General features: G+C 50.6%; 1 protein-coding gene across 6 annotated transcripts in view; it reads right to left on the bottom strand.

Moving 5' to 3' along the window:
- Positions 1-1936: 1936 nt before the first annotated feature.
- Positions 1937-22196, bottom strand: part of ESRRB (estrogen related receptor beta) — a 188119-nt gene continuing 167859 nt past the window's right edge. For all 6 annotated transcript variants that reach the window (XM_017880579.1, XM_017880577.1, XM_017880578.1 and 3 more), the window contains 4 exons: positions 19052-19162; positions 18426-18587; positions 9307-9576; positions 1937-2348 (listed from right to left, as the gene is read on the bottom strand). In XM_017880579.1, coding sequence (XP_017736068.1) covers positions 2104-2348; positions 9307-9576; positions 18426-18587; positions 19052-19162 — 788 coding nt within the window. In that variant the 3' untranslated portion in view covers positions 1937-2103. The remainder of the gene's footprint in view (positions 2349-9306; positions 9577-18425; positions 18588-19051; positions 19163-22196) is intronic.

Below are 22196 nucleotides of genomic sequence, written 5' to 3'. Positions count from 1 at the left end.
CGGGAAGGGGCCTTTGCCCCGAATGTGTGCCTCCACCCAAATGAGGAAAGATGGGCTGCATGGAGGTCTAGGGATGCAGCATCCTGGGTAATGGCTCCAGTACCTACTCATCAAGTGACTCAGACCTGATTCCCCAAAGGCAAGCAGAGCTGGGGGGGGGACACACCACTGGTCTGGGAGGACTCTTGGAATCCTTAACATTTTCTGTGTGGGACACCATCAGAGAGCTGCTCTGCGGTTTGTGGATTTCAGCCAGCCCTCTTGTCTGGGATGACCTCAGCACGTCCGAGCCCGGAAGCCCAGGCTGGGAGGTTCCTGGGGTAGAACCAGGGAGGCAGTACCAGGGCTTCCATGGAAAAGCTGCAGAAAGGCATCTGGCCTCCTGGTGTCCTAGTGCCAGGTGAGATCTGCCTGCCTCTCTCGGTGAGGGGGTTGGACTAGAGGGGCATTGATTGGGGACCCCCGGGGAGTTGCTCTGAGTCCTGCTTGCGAAGGCAGCTGATCCGGATTTTCCTTCATGGCTTGATACTCTTTCGTCCTTGGGAGACCCTCTAAGCTGCCCTTAGCCAACATGTGAGCACAAATGGGTGTTCAGGGCTGCCCCTGGAATGAGTGAAAACTTTGAAGTAGAAATAGGGTGACCAGAAATGCTTTCCCTAGAAAAGATGGATAGCAGATGCCAGCTGGGCATGATGCCCTGCTGCCTGGGTCCTCCAGCTTGAGCAGGAAGTGACAGAGCAGAGTGCCACCTTGGCCCCTGAAATAGGGGCCACAGAAATAGGGTGACCCACTGTCCCAATGTGCCTGGAGTGGAGGAGTTTCCTGGGACAAAGAAACATCCCAGGATGGTTGGTCACCCAGCACAGCCAGGGGGACTGCAGGCATCCTGCCAGAGAGCTGGCATGCTCACAGTGCCCAGGGGAGCTACACCAAACCTCTGGTGGTGCAAGGGTGGTGTGAGGGCACCCCTCCTGTGGCACTGGCACACCAGCCCTGCAGTATGATGCTGAGTGCAGGGAAAGGAAGCCAGGATGGATGAGGCGGGCCACCCCACTGAGCTTCCTCTCTTTGGGGCTCCCCTGCCTACTTACTCAGCTGCTGGGCCTTTCTGTGCTTGGCAAAGATGGGTCTGGGCCTCTGCCCATCCTGCCCTGATCCTCCCCCTCTGGAGTGCTCTCAGATGGAGCCAGGCTCCTGAGCTCCTCACAGGCTCACCTGGCCTGGACCTGCCCTTCAGGGAGAGGGGGAAGGCAGGAGGCAGGAGAGGGTTCTGGGGAGGATGATATGGTCCCCGCTTTTCTCTGTGCCAGCGCGTTCCTGTCTACAGGCCCTGGAGTCACCATGGCTGGCTGAACCCACTGGGTGAGTGAGCTCTGAGGTAGGGTCAGGAAGTAGCATGGGACTCCCAGGGGAGGAGAAGAGGAGGAGGACAGGTGGACACTGGCACAGTGGGTGACAGGCAGGGGGCTAGGCCCCAAGGGGTGGGGTGCCCAGGAAGCACGTGAGCTCTAGCCGCTGCTCTCCTGTGGGTCCGCCCTGGCTGAAAGCTGAGTGGGAACTGTGGCAGGTATGGGGCCTCTTGAGGGGCCCCAGAGAATCTCAGAGCAGGCAGGGCCTCTGGAAGAAAGATGCTGCTTTCCCTTGCATACCTGCCCTCTGCAGAAGGAAAACCTCCGGGTGGTACCCAGCCTGAGCACTGCCCACCCAGGCCGCGGAGCGGGGAGGAGGCAAGGGAGTTAGGAAACGCACACGCTGCCTCTTGGTGGCTCAGTGGAGGGGAGGGGGCACTTGCTCCAGTGGTCTCCACTCCTGAAGGGAGTCAGCCCTGGCCCAGGCCTCCGCACCGCCCATGGAGAAGGAAAGACATACCAAAGAAAAAGCCAGTTACAGATGAGCCCCGCACCCCTGCCCCCCCATCCCCGTCCCCCGCCCCACTGCACCCGAGAGTCTGCACACAGCCAGGAGGTGAGAAACCCCTGCCTCTGGGACAGCTCAGAGCCATGATACAGGAGTTGAAGGTGGAGGCTGGTGGCTGTGGAGGTCTCCACCTCGGTCTGTCCATTTGTCCTTCTGTAGGTGGGTATTGGTCCGTGTGCAGGGCCATCAGACCTTGGCCTCCAGCATCTCCAGGAACAGTTTGTGCATGGGCACTTTGCCCTGCAGTTTGACGCTATAGAAGTGCTGCACGGCCTTGGCGGCCGTCTGCCGCAGCAGGGGCAGCGTCAGCAGCAGCTTGCCCGTCCTCCGGGGCTCCTCGTGGCGCTGGCTCAGCTCGTAGTCCTGCAGCGCCTCGTGCAGTAGGTCTTGCAGCTTCTGGACGGCCTCCAGATCCTCGATGTACATGGAATCTGCAGGCACAAGGACGAGCATTAGCAGGCTTGGCTGGGGAGTGCTGCCTGGCGTGGGTGCCATCTTGGGGTCCAGGAGGCAGCATGGAGGCAGGCAGGGGTATCTTCAGAACCCTCGCTTCACAGAGAGCCAATCTGAGGCTCAGAGAGGTTAAGTGCCAGTCGGAGGTCACAGAAGCTAATGACAGAGCTGGGGCTCAAACCCAGGGAGAGATTGGCATCTACAGAGGACATTTCTCAAGAGGTCACCAGGGGGTGGCAGCAGAGACACTGGAGCCAGACTGTTGAAATCCTGTGTACCTTACTTGAAGGCTGTGTGACTTTAGGCAAGTTATTAACTTCTCTGTGCCTCATTTTCCTCACTTGTAAAATGGGATAATAGCCATGCCTACCTCAAGGGCTTAAAGGAGTTAAACAGGTCAAGGGTTTATAACAGAACTTGTCACAAGTCAGTACCCTGGTAGCAGTATCACCCTTACCACCGCCCCTAGCCCCATCACTGCTAACACCGTGACAACCACTGCAGCTGCCGCTGCCACCAGCTCCCCAAGTCTTCAGTGCAATCGCTAACCTGACAAAATTCTGTTTATAGGACACAGAATACAGACACAGATAATAGGGGCCGAGCTCCATGTCAGGGTGCCCCGTGGTGGCAGCATAGGGCACAGTGATGGAGGGAGCTGTTGGGAGTTCTCTAAAATCTTGGGAAAGGTTTTGAACTTAGGCCATGACCTAGGGGTTCAAACAAAATTTACCTATATCCCAGCACAGCAGGGAGGCACCTGCTGATGGTCGCGTGACAGCTGGGTCTGAGCCGGCTGAAAAACACGGGAGTGAGGACTCACAGGGTTGTGGTGAGGGTGACTGAAGCAGCACATTGCCCAGAGCTTGGTCAGCACCTAATCAGTGTCAGGTAGTGTTATTCCTGTGGGGACTCAGGCTGGGGTGAGTGTCCTTGCAGGGCTGGGTCTTCACTGGCCCCACATCCAAGCCTCCTCCACGTTTTTCTGCTCCCTGCTACCAAGGCAGTGAGCACTCCTTCCTCATCAGGTGGGAGATGAAGCAAGTCTCCATTCCTACACTCTCGGCCACTTACAGAGTGTGTACCTAACATGGCTGCGCCCTGCCATCTGGGCTCCTGTCTCCTGCCAGCTCCCTCTCCCGCCCTCTCCATCCACCCCCCACTCTCCCCAAGGAGGCCAAAATTGGCAGCTGCCTTCGACCAAAAATGAAATAAAATAACATTGCAAGATTAATTTCTTTGCAATCCATCAGCAGGTCTGTATTGATGGCATTGATAAACTGTTAATTACAAAATCAATGGCTATGAATTTTTCCTGCTGTCAGGGAGCTTTGGGGATGGCTGGGATGTGGGGTAAACGGCAGCCAGCAGGCTCCAAGGGGGCCGTGGTGTGGGGTCACAGTCTGCCTCTGATGTGCTTGGGCACTTCTGCCCAGCGTCAGCCCCCTGAGCTACTGGACCCACACCTGAATCATCCCGTGCACTCAGCCTCAGCAGTGGCAGCCATGGTGGCCCTGGGGACTGCGGCTAGGACACCTCAATTGTCTCCTGGCACCCATCCCTCCTCCAGCCAACACATTTTCTCTATCATGCCTGGGTGATCTTTCTCCCTCAAGGCTGGGGAGGGTCACTCCTGCACAACGCTTCCTGTCTCCCTGTACTGACCCCATCACAATCCAATCCCTCCACAGCCCTTGAGCTTCTGGTCTGACCCCAGCCTGCTTTTCTAGCCTCTCCCCCAAACTGGCCTGTTCTTTCCCCATTTCCCGCCTGGAGCTAATGGCCCCACTACAGAAGTTTACCCTCCCTCTTCCCATCCTACCGAATCATCTCTTGCTTTAAGACCCCACTCAGCTTCTGCCTCCCCAGCTGAAAACAATTTACTCTTTCCTCCTTGATCCCTTTTCATGATCCTCTCTTATGCCAGGAATCACTGGCTCTTTCTGCCACATCTGAGTTCATGTCTTATCTCCCTTGGAAGCAGGGGCTACCTCCAACTGGCTCCTCTTCCCCAGGCCACTCACTATGCCCCGCAGAGCCCAGCAGAAACACAGTGAGCTAGGAGGGATCTGTGCCAAGCACGGTGGCCACGGCCTTATGTGCGTCACTGCATATTCTTCACAATGAGCTGCTGTTCTCCCCATTTCACGGATGAGGAAACTGAGGCTTTCAAAGGTCAGGTTGCCAGACACTCAGCCAGCAGGTGGCAGAGGCAGGAACCCAGGTCTCACTGACCCTGAAGGACACGTTTTAAACCCAGCCTGCTCAAAGTGTGGTACACAGACTGGCTCCTGCCTGCCCTCTGGATGTTACTGGTCTGTGATAAGAAACTGAGAGTAAGCATTTAGAAACTTTACAGCACTTTGCAAGGATAATTTATATTTATGTCTGTTATATGTAAAAATGTAAACATTTGGCTCATGTTTTGTACATCTGGTTTTAATTTCATTTTCTAATAATTTATTTCTGTTGTATTTTACAAAGTGATCTATCCATAATGGATTGAACATTTTGAAACGTCTAAAAATGGGTCCTTCATCACAGGTACTTTGGCAAGCGCTCCTTTAAATCATTACTTTATTTTATTTATTTATTTATTTATTTCTGAGAAAGGGTCTCACTCTGTTGCCTAGGTGGGAAAACCATTACTTAAAAAAAAAAACACTAGCCAGCCTTTCTGAATATCTACTTGGTAGCCACAGGGCCTCATGCTCAATCCCTCCGTGCTGGGAAGGAAGCATTCCCCTCATCAAGGCCTGCGGCTCTCTGGAATAAGCAATGTCTGCCCCCTCTTGGGGGTCAGCCGAGGCCCTGAACATCACAGACTCCTCCTCCACCTCCAGCTTCTCATCCTGTGCGCCAGCTGCAGGATGGCTCTCTACGTGTCACTGGGGCAAGAAGTCCGGAGACCTGAAACCTCATACCATGTGACAAAGTGCACTCAGGCAAAGTCTGATGCCAACAGAAGCTCCTGATAGACTCATATTGACAAACCACCACGGGTCCTCAGGTGGGGGTGTGTGTGTGTGTGTGTATACACATGTATGTGGGTGCATATGTGGGTACGTGCATGCACATTATGTGTGTTCACATGTGTGTGTACGTGTGGGTGTCTAGGCATGTGCATGTGTTTGTATGTATACATGTGCATGTGTGTATGTGTGCAGGTCCATGTGAGATCAAGGGAAGAGCAGCTGAAAGCTGGTGTGGTGTGGTCCAGTACTGAGGACCAAGTAAGAGTGGAGGAGACACCACCTCTTTATTTGCCTCTCCCAACACAGCCAAGATTGAGCTCTGTGTCTGATATAAGTAAGGAGAGCCCAGAATAGAGGACTTGAGCTCTAAGGCCTGGGCAGCCTTCCTGTACCTGGCTTTGTGCACCTTGCTTCCTCTGCTTTAACTGCTTTTGCTCCTCCTCCACCCATTGGAACCCCCAAGCCCTCAGCAATGCCTGGTTCAAATGCTCCCCTCTGTGTAGGTGAAGCACAGGACTGTGATGCTATTCTGTATGATACGTCATTGTAGAAACATGTTATTATGCATTTGTCAAAACCTATAGAACAATACAACACAGTCGACTGGGTGCAATGACTCATGCCTGTAATCTCAGCACTTTGGGAGGCTGAGGCAGGTGGATCACCTGAGGTCGGGAGTTTGAGACCAGCCTGACCAACATGGAGAAACCCCGTCTCTACTAAAAATATAAAAATTAGCCAGGCATGGTGGCACGTGCTACTCGGGAGGCTGAGGCAGGAGAATGATTTGAACCCAGGAGACAGAGGTTGCAGTGAGCCGAGAACACACCATTGCACTCCAGCCAGGGCAACAAAAGCGAAACTCCGTCTTAAAGAAAAAAAAAAAAGAACAATACAACACAAAGAGTGAACCCTGATAGAAATTATGGGCTTTACTTAATAATATGTCAATAATGGGTCACTATTTGTAACACATTACTGCATTAATGCAAGATATTAATAATTGAGGAAACTATTGGGGAAGGAGGACTTGGATGAGGTGGGTGTCTGGAACTTTACGTACTATCTGCTCAATTATTCTGCAAACTGGCCGGGTGTGGTGGCTAACATCTGTAGTCCCAGCACTTTGGGAGGCCAAGGCAGGTGGATCACCTAAGGTTAGGAGTTTGAGACAAATCTGGCCAACATGGTGAAACTGTCTCTCTCTTAAAATTACAAAAATTAGCTAGGCATGGTGGCAGGTTCCCGTAATCCCAGCTACTCAGGAGGCTGAGGCAGGAGAATCGCTTGAACCCAGGAGGCAGAAGTTGCAGTGGGCGGAGATTGTACCACTGCACTCCAACCTGGGCAACAAGAGCAAAACTGTCTCCAAAAAAAAAAAAAAAAAAAAAGTTATTCTGTAAATCTAACACTATACTTTAAGAAAACAGCATTAGGATTCTCTAACAAAGAATACACTACAATTTTGTAATTCAATGTGTAAATATTCTCTGTGGACGTATGTAAAATTTTTATTATTAGTTTGCATTCATTTATTATTAATAAAAGATTTGAACTAAAAAAGTGACATCTTTTTCTGTATTAGATCAGGTTCCCTGGGAGCAGAGCCTGAGGCAGGGGTTTAGGTACAGACATTTTGGAGGGCATGTGTTCAGGAGAAAGGAAGTGGAGAGGCAGGAAGCACAGAAAAGAGGAAAGCAAGGCAAAGATGGGACCTTGGCTTAGCCTGATCCCATGCAGGGCTCTGATCTGGACTTTTGTTCCCATGTGGGTCCACCATTGCCTGGTGGTGCCAAGGAAAGGGCCACATAACCCTCTGGGCAAGGCAGAGGAGGGCAGGCCCTGCAAAGGGGTACCTGTGAGCTGTTAGCAGCTGGGGGATGGATCCACTAACCCAGTAAAAGGGATCCAAGTGGGTCGTCAACAGCACCCCCTGCATGCGCCATGAAGCCATGTGCCAGGGCAACCAACTGTCCCAGTTTGCCAGGGACTGACGAGATTCCTGGGATATGGGACTTTCAGTTAAAGCAGGACAGTATTGAGCAAACCAGTTGGTTACCCTGTGTGTACTGTCTACATCTGGGAGCCAGTTCTCCCTCTTCCATATGCTAATAACACTTTGGGTCCTCTGTCATTAATAATAATGATAATAATTAATATTTATTGAACATTTCCTCTGGGCCAGGCACCGGGCTGAGTGCTTTATTGTCAGTCGATCTTAAATACTCACAAAAGCACTAGGGGACAGACGTGGTGGCTCACATCTGCCAAGGCGGGTGGATCATTTGAGGCCAGGAGTTTGAGACCACCAGGGCAATATAGTGAAACCCTGTCTCTACTAAAAATACAAAAATGAGCTGGGTGTGGTGGTGCCTGCATGTAGTCCCAGCTACTCAGAAGGCTGAGGCACAAGAATCGCTTGAACCCGGGAGGCAGAGGTTGCAGTGAGCCGAGATTGCATCACTGCACTCCAGCCTGGGTGACAGAGCGAGACTCTGTCTCAAAAAAAAAAAAAAAAAAAAAAAAAAAAAGTGCTTGGAAGAGGTGCTCAGAATATCCTCATCGAACACACAAGGACACTGAGTTGCCCAAGGTCATACTGCTAGGAAATATCAGAGATAGAATTTGAACTTGGGTCTATCTGACCCAGACCGGGGTGGTTAACTCAGCCACACACTGCTCTGCAGCAGAATTATGTGTGTGATTCCTGACAGGTGCTCTCTTATAGGGAGGGTACCCTGTATTTATCCTTCTCCTGCAGCCCCCTGGCACCCAGCACCATTCCCTGAATAGTGTGGCAGCTCTCCCAGTGCGCATAATGGTTCCATTCAAGTTCACTTACTGGAATTCCCCAGTGTCTGCCTTTCTCTTCAGATAATCTAGCCAGAAGCTGGTGGATGCTAATGAAATGGAGTGAGTCCTCCTCTGTAACTCCAGCTTAAACCACTCAGTTGGGAAGGTTTTATCCTGTGTTCAAGCAATTTGACTGAAAGATTCAAGGAGTGGGTATAGGTTCAGGTTGATTTTGGAATCAGAGGACCTTAGTTTGACTCTTAACTCTGACACTTTTTAACTGTGTGACCCTGGGTAATTTTCTTTACTTTTCCAGGTCTCGGTTTCCACATCTGTAAAATGGGGTTGCAACAATAAGAATTTTACTCTCAGGTTGTTTGTAAGAATTCAATAAACTCCTAGCGAATTTAATAAGTTGACGCTGAGCGTGGTGGCTCACCACCTGTAATGCCAACACTTTGGGAGGCTGAGGTGAGAGGATTGCTTGAGTCCAGGAGTTTGGGACCAGCCTGGGCAACATAGTGAGACCCCATCTCAATAAAAAATAGAAATAAGAATTAGCTGGAGTAATGGCACATGCCTGTAGTCCCAGCTACTCAGGAGGCTGAGGTGGGAGGATGGCTTGAGCCCAGAGTTTGAGACTGCAGTGAGCTAGGATCAAGCCACAGCACTCCTACCTGGGCGACAGAACAAGACCTCATCTATAATAAACAAATAAATAAATAATTGAGTGCTTTGTATGTGCCAAGCATGTTGCAAGCAATATAATTATGTATAAAGAAATCCTGTCAATAGCCATGTAGAGTAGGGACTGTTTGCTGCCCTCCTTTTACTGATGAAGAAACTGAGGCACAGAGTGAAGCAACTTGCCCAATTGGTACACACGGGATTTGCTCCTTAGCAATGTGGCCTCAGAACCCATGTCCTTAGTCAGTGTGCCAGTCTGGATGTCTGAGGCTTAGGAAATGCTCAGCCAGTGCCAGCCTTCATCACCAGCTTTTTATCTGCAGGCCACCCCTTGGACAATCTTCGGTGATAAAAAGTTTCAGTGTTTTCTTTTCATCTCTATCCGAGGCAGTCAGTCCTGCCCACAGGCCCCAGAGATGGGCTCACTAGGCCCATGCAGACCCCTAAAATCTCCCCCTCCAGGCCCCACTGCCGCCCTTACCGGAGTTGGCGAGGGCCAGGGCCTTGAGCGTCACAAACTCCTCCTTTTCCACCTTGAGCTTCTTGTACCTGCGCACCAGCTGCAGGATGGCCCGGTAGAGCTCCAGCAGCCCCGCGAGGCGGGAGTGCTCCTCATCCATGATGTAGTCCTCAGCGTACACCAGCTTGTCGTCATAGGGCAGCGAGCGGTACACGATGCCCAGGATGAGGATCTCCATCCAGGCACTCTGCAGCAGGCTCATCTGGTCCCCCAGGGAGAGGTTCGAGAAGCCTGAGGGAAGAGGGGACACAGAGGGCAGTGGCAGGTCAGAAGGGTGGACCAGGGGCCTCCCTGGGGCTCGCTAGGGGGCAGAGGTTGCAGGGTGTGGCTGTGTCCCTGGCACCCCTGGATCCTGTCCCCGGGCCTTCCTTGTGTGGTGTAAGACTCACTGTCCTCCCCTTGGGGAATGTGTCAGACTTGGAATTCACGGAAAAGACTGAAATAAGAAGAACTCAGTCAATGTTGACAGTTGTTACCATTATTATTGTTAGTTCTATGGTATTTTCCAAACGTCTGTAGAGGCTTTTTGATTAATTCAATGCATTTGTAGTTAAAGGAGTGACTGAGTACATACTGGAACCAGGAAGCAGCATTACGTGCTCTCGGCCACTCTGGGGAGTTTCCAGGGCCCACTCTCTGCTCAAACCAGGGGAGGCTTTCGTGTTTGAAAATGACACCTGATCCTTGATGCAGCCTCAGCTGTGCAGAGACCCACAGGCCTTACCAAGAATGAGGACACAGCTGTTCAAAGCCACAGGGGAAGGCCCCAGTGACCACAGCCTGGGGCTGCTAAGAGATCAAGAGTCCCCAGGGTCAGGGGCACTTTCTCACAGGACAGCCTGTCCTCCCAGGGTCAGAGCGCCCCTTCCCGGGCCATCATTCTCTGCTTCACGATGACCCAGCAGTCCTGTTCTGGGAGCTTGGAATCATGGGAGTTCCCTGCTCCCTGCTATTGAGGAGGCTGATTCCACAGTGAAAATGAAGTTGGGCATGGAGAAGGCTCCAGAATTGCCACACTGTCTTGTCCAGTGAGCTGTGGGTATTGCCTGGGTTGAACGCTGACTCCCATTTACTAGCTGTAGGCTGACCTTGTGAAAACCATGCAACTTCTCCAAACCTTAGTTTCTTCATTTAGGAAATGGTTTTATAGTAAGGTCGACTTCAGAGAGTTGCTGTGAGGTCTAATTGAGACGATGATTCCAGAACAAACTAAGTGTTTACCGAGCTATTATTACTAATGATGAGATGAGAGTCCTCATCTGCAAAACAATGATAATATACTGGAATTGCATTATATACGCACTTAAATTAGGCAAAGTCAATTAACATCTTGGTTTATAGGAGAGTAAGAGAGAGTAAGTAAATAAGTCGGCTGATTTTCAAACATCTTAACCACCAAACACAAGGCAGTAACTTCACTGGAGATTCAAACAGAAACTCAGTGATTGGTTCTAACATGGACATGCTGGATTTATTCAAAGAATTGTTGCACCATGCACTATGGGTAACAGACATGAAGGGATTTTTTTCAGGGTTAGTTTTGCCTAGGAAGGACTTTCTACTTCATTTGCTGACTTAGACCCCATCCCTGGCTGGAAGCCACTTTCTGATGTGGGGTGCTGTGGGGGTGAAAAGAGAAGATGCATGTAAAGTGCTGGGCACCTCTCCCGGCGCCATCAGCACTCAACATGCTAGGGTGCTGGTAATGGCTGTGGCTGTTGTTACTATTAATATTATTGTTGTTGTTGGACACCATTGGCATCACTCACTTCTCCTCTCTAGACTTGTCTAGAGGTCTGGGTGGTCCTGAGCTTCTGGATCACCCAGCTCTTTGGCTTGTGTGGTCTACCCCATCCATCTGCTGTCCTCTGTCTTCAAATGCCACTTCTTCCCTGGCTTCCACACAGGGCATGGCAGTTGAACCTTAGGGGGCACTCCTGGAGCTGAAGGCCCCCAAGTTGGCAGGCCACCCTTACCCTGTGAGCATTCTCCAAGTGAATTATCACAGTGCTCAAGACCGATGGCTCAGATCACCACTGGCTAACAGAATCCGTGGGTGATCAACCAAAGAGCAGGAGTGATTACACCTACCGACACGGGCAAGCTTTGATTGATGCACCTTCTCAGGGGAGAGGCTGTGACAGGGGGTCAGGGTGTGTGTGTGTGTGTGTGTGTGTGTGTGTTTGTGTGGTTGTCCAGATTCCCTGCATGGGAGAGGGTGTGTGGCTGCCTGTGGTGGCCGGGGGAGCTGGGAGGTAATAAAAGATAGATAGAAATGGACATCCAATTTCCCTTATCAGGTCTCTGAGTAGGAGAGAGGCCTTGGGCAACATTAATTAACAGATACCAATCAGCCAGCACGGGAGAGTGTGTGGGGGGAGTGTTGGACAGCTCTGGGGAGGGGGTCTAAAAGCAGACAGACTGGAGGGGAGATGGAGGAGGAGGGCAGGAGCAAAATTAGCAGACAGCTGAATTGGAAGGTGGCAGAGAGAGAGGATGAGGTAAGGACTAGGCTTCTGGAAACGCAGGGGAAAAGTCCCCTGTGCAGTGAATCATGCACGTACAATCATTAGGATGTTACTAGAATGCTTTCCTGCCCTTTGAGACATTCAGCAAAAACTTACTGAGCACCTACTAAGTGCCAGGCCTGTGCTAGGCACCGGGGACAGAATGGTGTGCTCAGTCCAGAACTGCTCCCTGCCTTCAAGGGCTTACAGTGAAGGGGAAGACACACACCAAGGGGTACAAATCAGCACAGAGTTAGAATATGAGAAGAGCTACAGCAAATGCAGGGCTCTGAGAGCGTGTAACTGGGGAAGGTGGTCCAAACAAGAGTCTAGGGAAGGCTTTGTGGAAGGGGAGCCTTGAGGGCTGAGCTCTCCAGTGGGGTGGCGAGGGCACCTTTGATGAGGCACATGCCCAGATGCCCCTGGTTGGCCCATCCCAGCTCTGAGTTCCCAGGATGCACAGACACTGAGCTCTTCCTTCCCCTACCCCCACGGCTAAGCACAGCAAAGAAGCTGCCTGACAAACCTTTGCAGCTAAAAGGACAGAGAGAATGGGCAAATGCCATGGGCTTTGACTCCCAGGAGACAAAAAAATGTGTCCACGGTACTTGGTTGGACACTCTGAGATCTTTGGACCCAGATTCAGGGCTAGCTGCCTTTGCCTATCTTGTAGGAGTCAGGCTCTGCCCTTCGGTGGTGGGAGGGAGACCGGACTTGGAAAGTTTTGTGCCGCCATGGGAGGATGTACCCGGGAGGCCTGTTCCCAAACCTCTGCTAGGCTGCTTTGAGTTCTGGACTCAGTCCCTGATCGCTCTCTTCCTCCCTGAACATTCTCAAAAAGCCCTGAAAATAGCTTTGATAATCTAAATGTATACTCCAAAGCGCTGAATGGTGGTAATATAGCCTTCCTCATTTTGTGCAAGGAAGGGAGGGGGAGATATTTGATATCTTTTAACATCTGAAATAGTTCAAATATTTTCTAATATTTGCAAAAAGAAACACCAGAAGGAAAATTGAGAAAGAAAAAATGGTGACTTCCAGGAGGTTGGAGTGGGAGGGGACAGAGACAGAGGTGAGACTTCTGTTATATACATTTGTGTCTACATTTGGCTTCTGAACCCTTTCAGTGACTAAGATGCTTAAAAATAAAAGTCATACATATAATTAAATTAAAAATAAAATAAAAGGCATGCTCCCTTCAACCTAGCAATTCTACTGCTAGAAATTTCTCCTCGTGGCCAGGCACAGTGGCTTATGCCTATAATCCCAAACTTTGGGGGCCAAGGTGGGAGGATCACGTGAGCCCAGGAGTATAAGACCAGCCTGGGCAACATGGCAAAACCCCATCTCTACAAATAATTTAACAATTAGCCGGACATGGTGGTGCATGCCTGTGATCTCAGCTACTCGGGAGGCTATGGCGGGAGGATCGCTTGAACCCAGGTGGTCAAAGCTCCAGTAAGCCAAGATCACGCCACTGCATTCCAGCCTGGATGACAAAGCAAGATCCTAGCTCAAAAGAAAAAAAAAAAAAAGAAATTTCTCCTAGAAAGAAAAATATGAATAAAGACATAAAGATAAATGTAAAAGGGTATTAGATCACTGCTTGAAATTATTCAAAATAGAAAAAAAAGGTAACTAATGTAATACATGTGATTATTATATGAATGTAATTTTTAGTTAAACGAATGTGCCAGATAAGGTAGAACTCTGTGTGGACGTGGAAAGATACCCAAGGGGGCAAAAAGGGTATAATCATATGAGCACAGAGATCAGATTCCTAACTCTGCTGCTCACGCTGCCTCTCAGTGCCTCAGTTTCCTCTTCTGTAAAATGGGAATAATAACAGCACTCACCTCATGGGGTTGTTCAGATTAAATGAGCTGACACGTGGAACACTTAGAACCCTGCTTAGCGCAGGTAAGTGCTATTATTTTGTATAATTAAATGGAAAAAGCAGGTGTAAAGCAGTGTTAGGGTATAAGCCCACGGACTGAGGGACATACACACGCCCCGCCCACACACACACCCCACACAGTGGTTGTATCTGCCCAGGAAATTCCCAGGAGGAAGCGTAGGATGGGGAATTTGGAACTCTTAATTTCGACCCATCTGTCCCATCTGACATCTTTACTAGAACCACAAATTCTTTTATTTAAAATCAGAAGGAGCCCAGGCACTCCTCCCTGCCCTTCAGTAAAACACCTTCCACCCCTGCCTCTCTCAGCTGGGCTGGGTCTCATGCTCAAGTTATGGGACCAAGAGGCCCCTGAAGAGGCTACCAGGACAGTCTGGGGGTAGCCTGTGCCCTGAGGAGTGCAGGGGTGTCCCTGTGCTGGGCTCACTGCAGGCGGCACTGCCCCCTTGAGGCTCTCGGGCCTGCCCAGAGCTCCTGGCTCCCTGGGCTCCCACTTGGAGCTCCGCTGCCCCAGGAAAATTGTTTTATCTGCAACAACTCATCTAATAACATTCAGGCTCTCCCCAAGCTCCCCATCCCCCTGCCTGTGATTTGGCATCAAAACCTCCTAGAATTGAAGAAGAAGAAGAAGAAGAAAAAAAGCACATAATTTGTGGCAAGTGGAGTTCATAATCTGTTAATTTATGATCGTTTCTGTCGACCTGGAGGGCCATTAGCAGAGGTAATAAAGGGAGATGTAATTATAGGATCTGGGGCCACTTCAGACACAGCTGCTGTCACTCGGCAGCTCATATTTCATTAAGCCGGACGGGGGCTACCTGGGAGCAGCGCCGCTGAGAGACTTTTGTGAGGAGGCCTCTGGGGATGCCCTGCACATGGGAACGTGGGCAGGGAAGGGTGGTGGAGACTCCCTGGGCAGGCTCTCCTGGCTGGCACAGGCATGAGGCTGCCCAGGGAGGCAGGATGGCAGGCTCGGGTCATTTGGAGGAGGCTGCAATTCATCAAGTGATTCCCCACTGCCTATTAAAGGCTGCTAGCTCTTGATCTCATGGAATAAGAGGTGGACGCTCTAAAGACTTGGGCTTGCCCTATGGGGAACCCAATACTTGGAACATTCAACTCAAGGTAAAAAACCTGCATTTGGGGTAGGACAATGTCAGACTGACTTGAACAATGGCTGGGATTCTGAGTGAACCAAGTTCCCCCTGGAAGTCAGCCTTGTTCCAAATGGGATCCTTGGGGCAAAATTAATTCCTTGTCTCAGCCACAATTTCTATCAGGGGACCTCATGTATAGTGACTTCTCAATATGTGCATGCAAAGCTAAGTGTGCAATGCCCTCTGTGTGCCAGGCTAGAAGACACTGAAGCATGAGATGTGGTACCTTGTGTTTAAGGACAGTGGCCTAAATTCTTCAGAGCTTTACTCCTGAGCAGCCTGGAGTGGCCAGTCCCCCTCTTTCTGTCTGTGCAGGAACCAGAATGGACAGAAGCCAACACAGGCCCAAGGGTGGGCTCCAGCTTGTATCCTCCCTACTCAACCAGCTCTTGCTCTCTCCCTCTCCCTCTCTCTCTCTCTCTCTCTCTCTCTCTCTCTCTCTCTCTCTCTCTCTCAGGGCTAGGGAGACTGTCAGATGCATTTTCCATCTAATCTGAGATGGGATAAAGTTGATTAGTTTAAAAATATCAGGCACCTGACCAGGTACAGTGGCTCACGCCTATAATCCCAGCACTTTGGGAGGCTGAGGCAGAACCTAGGAGGTGGAGATTGCAGTGAGCTGAAACGTACCACTGCACTCCAGCCTGGGCAAGAAAGCGCAGACTCCGTCTCAAAAAAAAAGAAAAAAAAAAAAAAAAAAAAATCAGGAACTTGATTGTGTCATTGCCCTTAGTAGGAGGTTTTTTTTTCTTCCTTTTTTTTTTTTTTGAGGTGGAGTCTCGCTCTGTCCCTGAGGCTGGAGTGCAGTGGTGTGATCTCGTCTCACTGCAAGCTCCGCCTCCTGGGTTCACGCCATTCTCCTGCCTCAGCCTCCTGAGCAGCTGGGACCACAGGTGCCCATCACCATGCCTGGCTAATTTTTCTATTTTTAGTAGAGATGGGGTTTCACCGTGTTAGTCAGGATGGTCTCGATCTCCTGACCTTGTGATCTGTCCGCCTCAGCCTCCCAAAATGCTGGGATTGCAGGCATGAGCCATCGTGCCTGGCCAGTATGAGGTTTTCATGCAGTGGCAGGAGACTTCACTAATTAATTTTACCTTAAACACTGGAAGGTCAGGAGGCAAAGAATTCAGCATGCAGATTTATGCAAAATAGGCAAATTAGCATTTAAGATGGACAACTGAGCCCCTGTTTTTATTTTATTTTATTTTTTTTACCAAAAAGAATTCAGCTTTGGACAAGGATAAATGAAGCCATGAAAAGAGGCTTTTATTACTATTAGCAACTACAACAGCCCTGGTAAGCATCTCTGCCATTCACCCCGTGTGCACACTAAGTATGCTACATCCTCACGGCAATCCCGTGAGGGGCTCTATTGTGATTCCCATTTTACAGACAAGGACACTGAAGCTCTGAAAAATTCAGTATCTTGCACAAGGCCAGTAAGGACAGAGCTGAGATGAAAGCCCACGCTGCCTGATTCAAAAGTCTATACCTTTAGCACCCACTCTGCTCTAGCCCTGCTGTCTTGGTTGGGCACAGATGGGAGATGGAGCTGGGAGGTGGAAAGGCACAGGGAAAAATGAGTGCAGGGGAGACATGGTCTCCTTGTCCTATCTACTTCCTCCGTGGTGTTGCAGGGGTAGCGTTCTGGAAGAACGAAGCATTGACCCAGGGGACCGCCAGGCGCCACTCATGAGCCATTGCTAGGATGCAGGATCTGTTCAACCTAGAACAGGAGTGTGGGGGTGGGGGCAGGGGTACCTGTACCCAATTTGGCCCTGGGTTAGTGGAGCAATCCAGGCTGAAGTGTCTTAAGCAGTGGCCTGACCCCACATCTGTGCTGAACCAGCACTGGGCAGATTCAAAAACTACTGAGTGTATAATCCCCGTGAAGTTGAGCTCCTTAGTAAGGGCGTACCAGCCCAGATCCCTGGTCAGAATGCCCAGGGGCCAGGGTAGTCCCTGCCAGCAGAGTCTCTGGGCCATCTGATATCTCTGTGCATCCCTGTCCACAGGAAGGCTCCTTCCTGTAACCTGGGCGTGCAAGGTCTCACACGGAAGGACTTTTTTTATTCCCTCAATCAACTGTGGGCCTTGGGCCAGGCATGGTGGCTCACGCCTATAATCCCAGCACTTTGGGAGGCGGAGGTGGGCAGATCACTTGAGGTCAGGAGTTCGAGACCAGCTTGGCCAACATGGCAAAACCCTGTCTCTACTAAAAATACCAAAAAATTAGCTGGGCATGGTGGCGGGTGCCTGTAATCCCAGCTACTCCGGAGGCTGAGGCCCGAGAATCGCTTGAACCTGGGAGGCGAAGGTTGCAGTGAGCCGAGATCGCGCCATTGCACTCCAGCCTGGGCAACAGGGCAAGACTCTCTCAAAAAACAAACAAAAAAAAACTGTGGGCCTTGGTATCCAAAGTCTAGGACACCTTTGCTGTATCATCTGCATGCTGTACTCACCTTTCAGAGCCACAACAAATCAAACACACATCTACAGACAGGAAGCTGACTTGTCCCATGTTCATGGTGAGGCATTACCAGAAAGATAAAAGGAGTTTCTACCACACTCTGAGTCAACCTTTTAGAGTCTTAAAGGAGTTGAGGAATAAACTGCACAGAGAAAGGGCCCCAATATGTATGTAATGTAGAATACGTGGGTGTTGTGTCTACAAAAATAAAAAAGCTCCTGCCATCTGCCCAGACCTAGAGAGGCTAAATGCAGGGTTTGGGTCCACACACAGCAAAGAGAAGTCCACACAGCCTGAAACATGTAACACACACTTTCCGCACCAGAAAGGCCCTTAAAATCTCAGAAGCCAACCCAGAGACAGGCCTCCCTTAGAGAACAGAAGGATGGCAATAGTGGGCATGCAACCGACGCCAGCACATGCCAGACACTGTGCCAAACGCTCCACGAAACACAGAATCTCATTTCATGCTCACATCAAAGCTCACAAAGTGGGGGACTCTTGTATTCCCATTTGACAGACAGCTCAGGTGGCCTACCTAGGGTTACTCAGCTAGTAAGCAGGAGGCCCAGAATCAGAATCCCAATCTGATTGCCAAGCCCATGCTCTTCACTGCTCCATTCTGCTGCCTCCAATAGGAAGAGAGAGTCAATCTTTCTTCTGTTGTTTTCCGGCCTTGTTCCAATAAGGTCTACAAGAAAACCCTACTGTTTGCCCTTTAAGGGCTCAAGGAACTTGTTCTTTGAATGTTACACTAATTGTAGATTCAAACATGACCCCACCTTGAATGATAACTAATTCTGACGAGCCTGCAGCAGTGTATAAGCCTCACTGGGCCTTCTAACTACCTGTTCCTCTCCAATGCTACAAGGAGAGAAGAGGAGCTCAGAGAAACAGGCCTGCCAGGATTTCATAGGCCTTCTGGGGTCCAGGATCTGGGCATCAGAAGCATAGCCATTGGGTAGGCTGCAGGGATGCTAGCTGAGTGTCCCTGGCCACACTCTCCCCTGGTCCCACTTGCTTACCTGGGATGTGCTTGGCCCAGCCAATGATGACCACAAGCTCTCGGTCTGCCAGGTCACAGAGAGTGGTCAGGGCCTTGATGTCCCCCTCAGGCATACCGGGGGGAGGCATGGCATAGAGCTTGTCCGGCTCGGCCACCAGTAGGTATGAGACAATCTTGGTCACTGCAACAACCAAAGAGGGAAAGGTAAACGCTGGGAAAAGAGGAAAGGGGCCGGGATGGAGGCTCAGGTGGCTCAGGAAGCAAAGTCAGGTTCCTAAGAGCCCCAGGAAGGTCAAAGTGGCTGTAATCTCCCCTCCTGTTCTGGCTCCATGAAGTTGCTGATAGCAGTGATCTGGGATGTTGAGAAATATCCCTCCAAGGGAAGTTGCCTGATGAATTCTCCAGGAGGAAGCTGCAGAGCAACTTTGGGTGGGTGGCAAGGGGAGCATGCTCTGGACATTGGGGCCTGTGGCTTGTCAGGACCATGCTTCAATTGGAGGCACATTCTTAATGTGCCAGGCACTGATGTCACCTCCCCAAGATCCATATTTTCTCATGACCCAGTGGTAGGAAGATGACGTTTCCTTTGTACTCTGTTCCAGGTACAGAGATGATCTGGCAAAAAGGGCAGGGACTGACACTCACATGGCTTTTTAGCAGGTGGAGAAATTTGTAAGCTCAGGTACGGGCTGCTCTCTGAGTCCAGCCGTCGCTTGTATTTTTGACGGCCTCCACGCACTCGATCCAGGCGCACACCTATTGGGGAGGAAAGGGAAAAGATCTCAGGAGTTGTTCAACATCACCAGGGGTAGAAGCACTGACTTTGGAATTTCAGCACTGGCTGGGTCCTTCAGGGCCATGCTCAGATGACCTTTGACAGCTGCCCCATGGCCAGCCTCAGGTCAGGTGGCTGGACAATCCTAAAATAATTGTCTAACAGTAATGGTGCATCCCAGTTGCCCCAGGCCTGGTCCTGTCTCTCTGGATTCAGCATTCTTCTGAAATCCATCTCAAGCAACCCTCAGCCCTTGGTTCTCCTTATCTCAACAAAGACACTCTGCCAAGTGTTGGCGGAAAAAGTCATATTATGTTAGATCTGCTTTGAATCCAGGGAGGGTTAAGTTAACTTGCCAACAAAAGAAAAGAATCCCAGTCATTCACAGGCACTTCAGGGGTTTTCACATTTTTCACATAAGAAGCATCTGAGGAGGCACTCATTACCAAAGTCAATTTCTAGACCCCACTCTCTGAGGTTCTAGCATGAAGCTCTAGAGTCCATCTTTACACAAGTCCCCAGGGGCTGGGAATGCAACAGTTGGACTGGCCACCTCTGGACTGGAAAATCCGTGCCTGGAAATATCTTGAAAGTAGGTTCAAAAGCAGCCGAGGCTACTCCACGTTGACACCCGCTTCCAGGAGTGAGAGTTTACCCTGGAGAGAACTGTAATTGTCACTGTATCCAACTTGCCTTCCAGAAGTCTGCCTCACCCACAGCTCCTGCTGCCTGGACAGACACGTTGGTACCATTTCATGCCCCCTACCAGCAGATCAAAGGCACAGGGTCTCAGGTGGGCACACAGCTCAGACTGGCTACCCACTGATGTGGCCTGGCCTGCAAGAATGAATTCCAACAAATTGATTACAAAGTATGAACCAGCACAAAAGCACCAGAGAGCAGGTGCCCCAAGCATGGTGCTGGGGCCCTGTGGAACCTGGAAGCCACTTCTGCCTTCTTGCTGTGGCTCTTCCAGGCCAGCCTCAGACAATGTCCCTTCTTGGAGTCCCTGCCTTGAGCTTACTGAACAGCTCCCTTTTCCTGACCGTGAAATAGGCCTTGACTAAAACACATAAGGAGTCAGACATGGAGACCAGAGTCCTCAGAGAAGAAAGCTGGGTTGCCACCTCAGCCTCTACTGTGACAGGCCAGGTTCAACTTCTGTTCTTTTCCCCAAAGGCAGTGAGTATCACCCTCACAGAGCCCGTCAGTTGACCTTCAGGGCCCTGTCTTTCCCTTTTCTAATAAACTCTGGTGCTTCCTAGATCGGGAGCAGAAGAAACAGAATCTTCATCCCTGTCCCAGCCTTGTCCATCCTTCAGCCCCAGAGGGTTGGCCGCCAGTCCCTGGATTCAGGCCTTTCTCCAGAAGAGGCAAGGGGAAGCCTGAACAATGGTTACTTACTGGAATGATGATTTAGAGCCCATTCATACCTGGGGCTATTTTCTGGCTGTTTCTTTATTAGGATGTACAGCTACTAAATTTAAGTCCCTAGGAAGGAGGAAGTTTCCTAGAGCAACTGAAAGCAAAATTACTTTGTTTACTGAATGAGTGGAGAAAATTCCTTTAAGCGCGCATTGCCCTAAAGGACCTTCGGGGTGCTGAGGACACTACCCCCCACCCCTCCGCTGTCCCAGGTGTTTTCAGTTCAGGACTCCAGGTCACATCCCCCACTGGAGGACCCACTGAGTGAGCCTATAACTCCACATTTTTGTCAGCAATGTCTTTTTCAACCCCACAACCTGGTGCATTTGTACCTGGTGCTACATGGTTGCAGTGAACGTTTTTTAGTCGAGGAGGCGGGGAGCCTATTCAGCAGCACACCCGGGCTTCCTGTTTAAAGGAAATTCCCCTGGTCAGGCGCTGGGGCTCACGCCTGTAATCCCAGCACTTTGGGAGGCCATGGCAGATGGATGCCTTGAGGTCAGGAGTTTGAGATCAGCCTGGCCACCATGGCGAAACCCCATCTCTACTAAAAATACAAAAATGAGCTAGGTGTGGTGGCACATGCCTGTAATTCCAGCTACTCGGGTGACTGAGGCACAAGAATCACTTGAACTCGGGAGGTGGAGGTTGCAGTGAGTCGAGATCGCACCACTGCACTCCGGCCTGAGTGACAGAGTGAGACTCCATCTCAAAGGAAAATTTAAAAAAAAATTTAAAAAGGTAATTCCCCTCTTGGGAATAGGGGAATTATTGGAAGCCTGCACCTCACCCCTCAATGGATATCTGAGTAGTACACGTTCTTCTCTCTGCCCTCTGGAGGTCAAGGCATGAACCCATGACACAGGCTCAGTCAAGTGCACTGTCAAATGGAGGCACAAGGGCAGAGTGAAGGTGAGGACTGATCAGACCAGCAGCGCCTCCACAGCGGAGTGTAGGCAGCCCCTGGCCAGTGTGTCCTGGCTACTGGGTGTCCTGCTCTTGGGCTCTCCAGGGATTCTCGTGGTTCTTGTCTGGTTTCTCAATGTACTCTTTGAGCCTCCTGATAGGCTTCCAATAAACTCCCCTTCTGCCTAGAAGGTCAGGTTTTGTAACTGACAACATCTGTTGTTGACTTCTCCAGGAGCAGAATCTGCGACAAGGCTGCGCATGCGGACAGTTTCCAAGGAGGGAAGAAAGCCAGTAACAGATGTGTTCCTGAGGACAGTACTGCTGTGGGCAACTGAGGCTCCCAGCTACAGGCTGCTTTGGCGCTTCTTGCCTGCCTCCCAGGTCCAGGCTGAGCAGACTCTGGTGGCCAAAGAAAGCCCAGGCGTCAGATCAGCACACACACACACACACGCATGCACGCACGCACACATACGCACACACACACAAATAGAGAGTGCTGAGTAGGTGTGGGCAGGAGCTGTCTCTGCTGTCTTCCTCCTCAAGTGTGGTCTGCAGGCCAGCATCATCGCCATCATTTGAGGCTTGGTAGAAGCCTCGAGATCTCAGGCCTGGCCACAGAGGAATCAGACAAGGTGATTTGCATGGACAACAGAGTTTGAGGAGCGCTGCACTAAGGCATCC

Source organism: Rhinopithecus bieti, unplaced genomic scaffold, assembly GCF_001698545.2.
Source record: "Rhinopithecus bieti isolate Rb0 unplaced genomic scaffold, ASM169854v2 scaffold_11380, whole genome shotgun sequence".
NCBI classification, from domain to species: Eukaryota; Metazoa; Chordata; class Mammalia; order Primates; family Cercopithecidae; genus Rhinopithecus; species Rhinopithecus bieti.
This window is presented reverse-complemented; position numbering and strand designations above follow the sequence as displayed.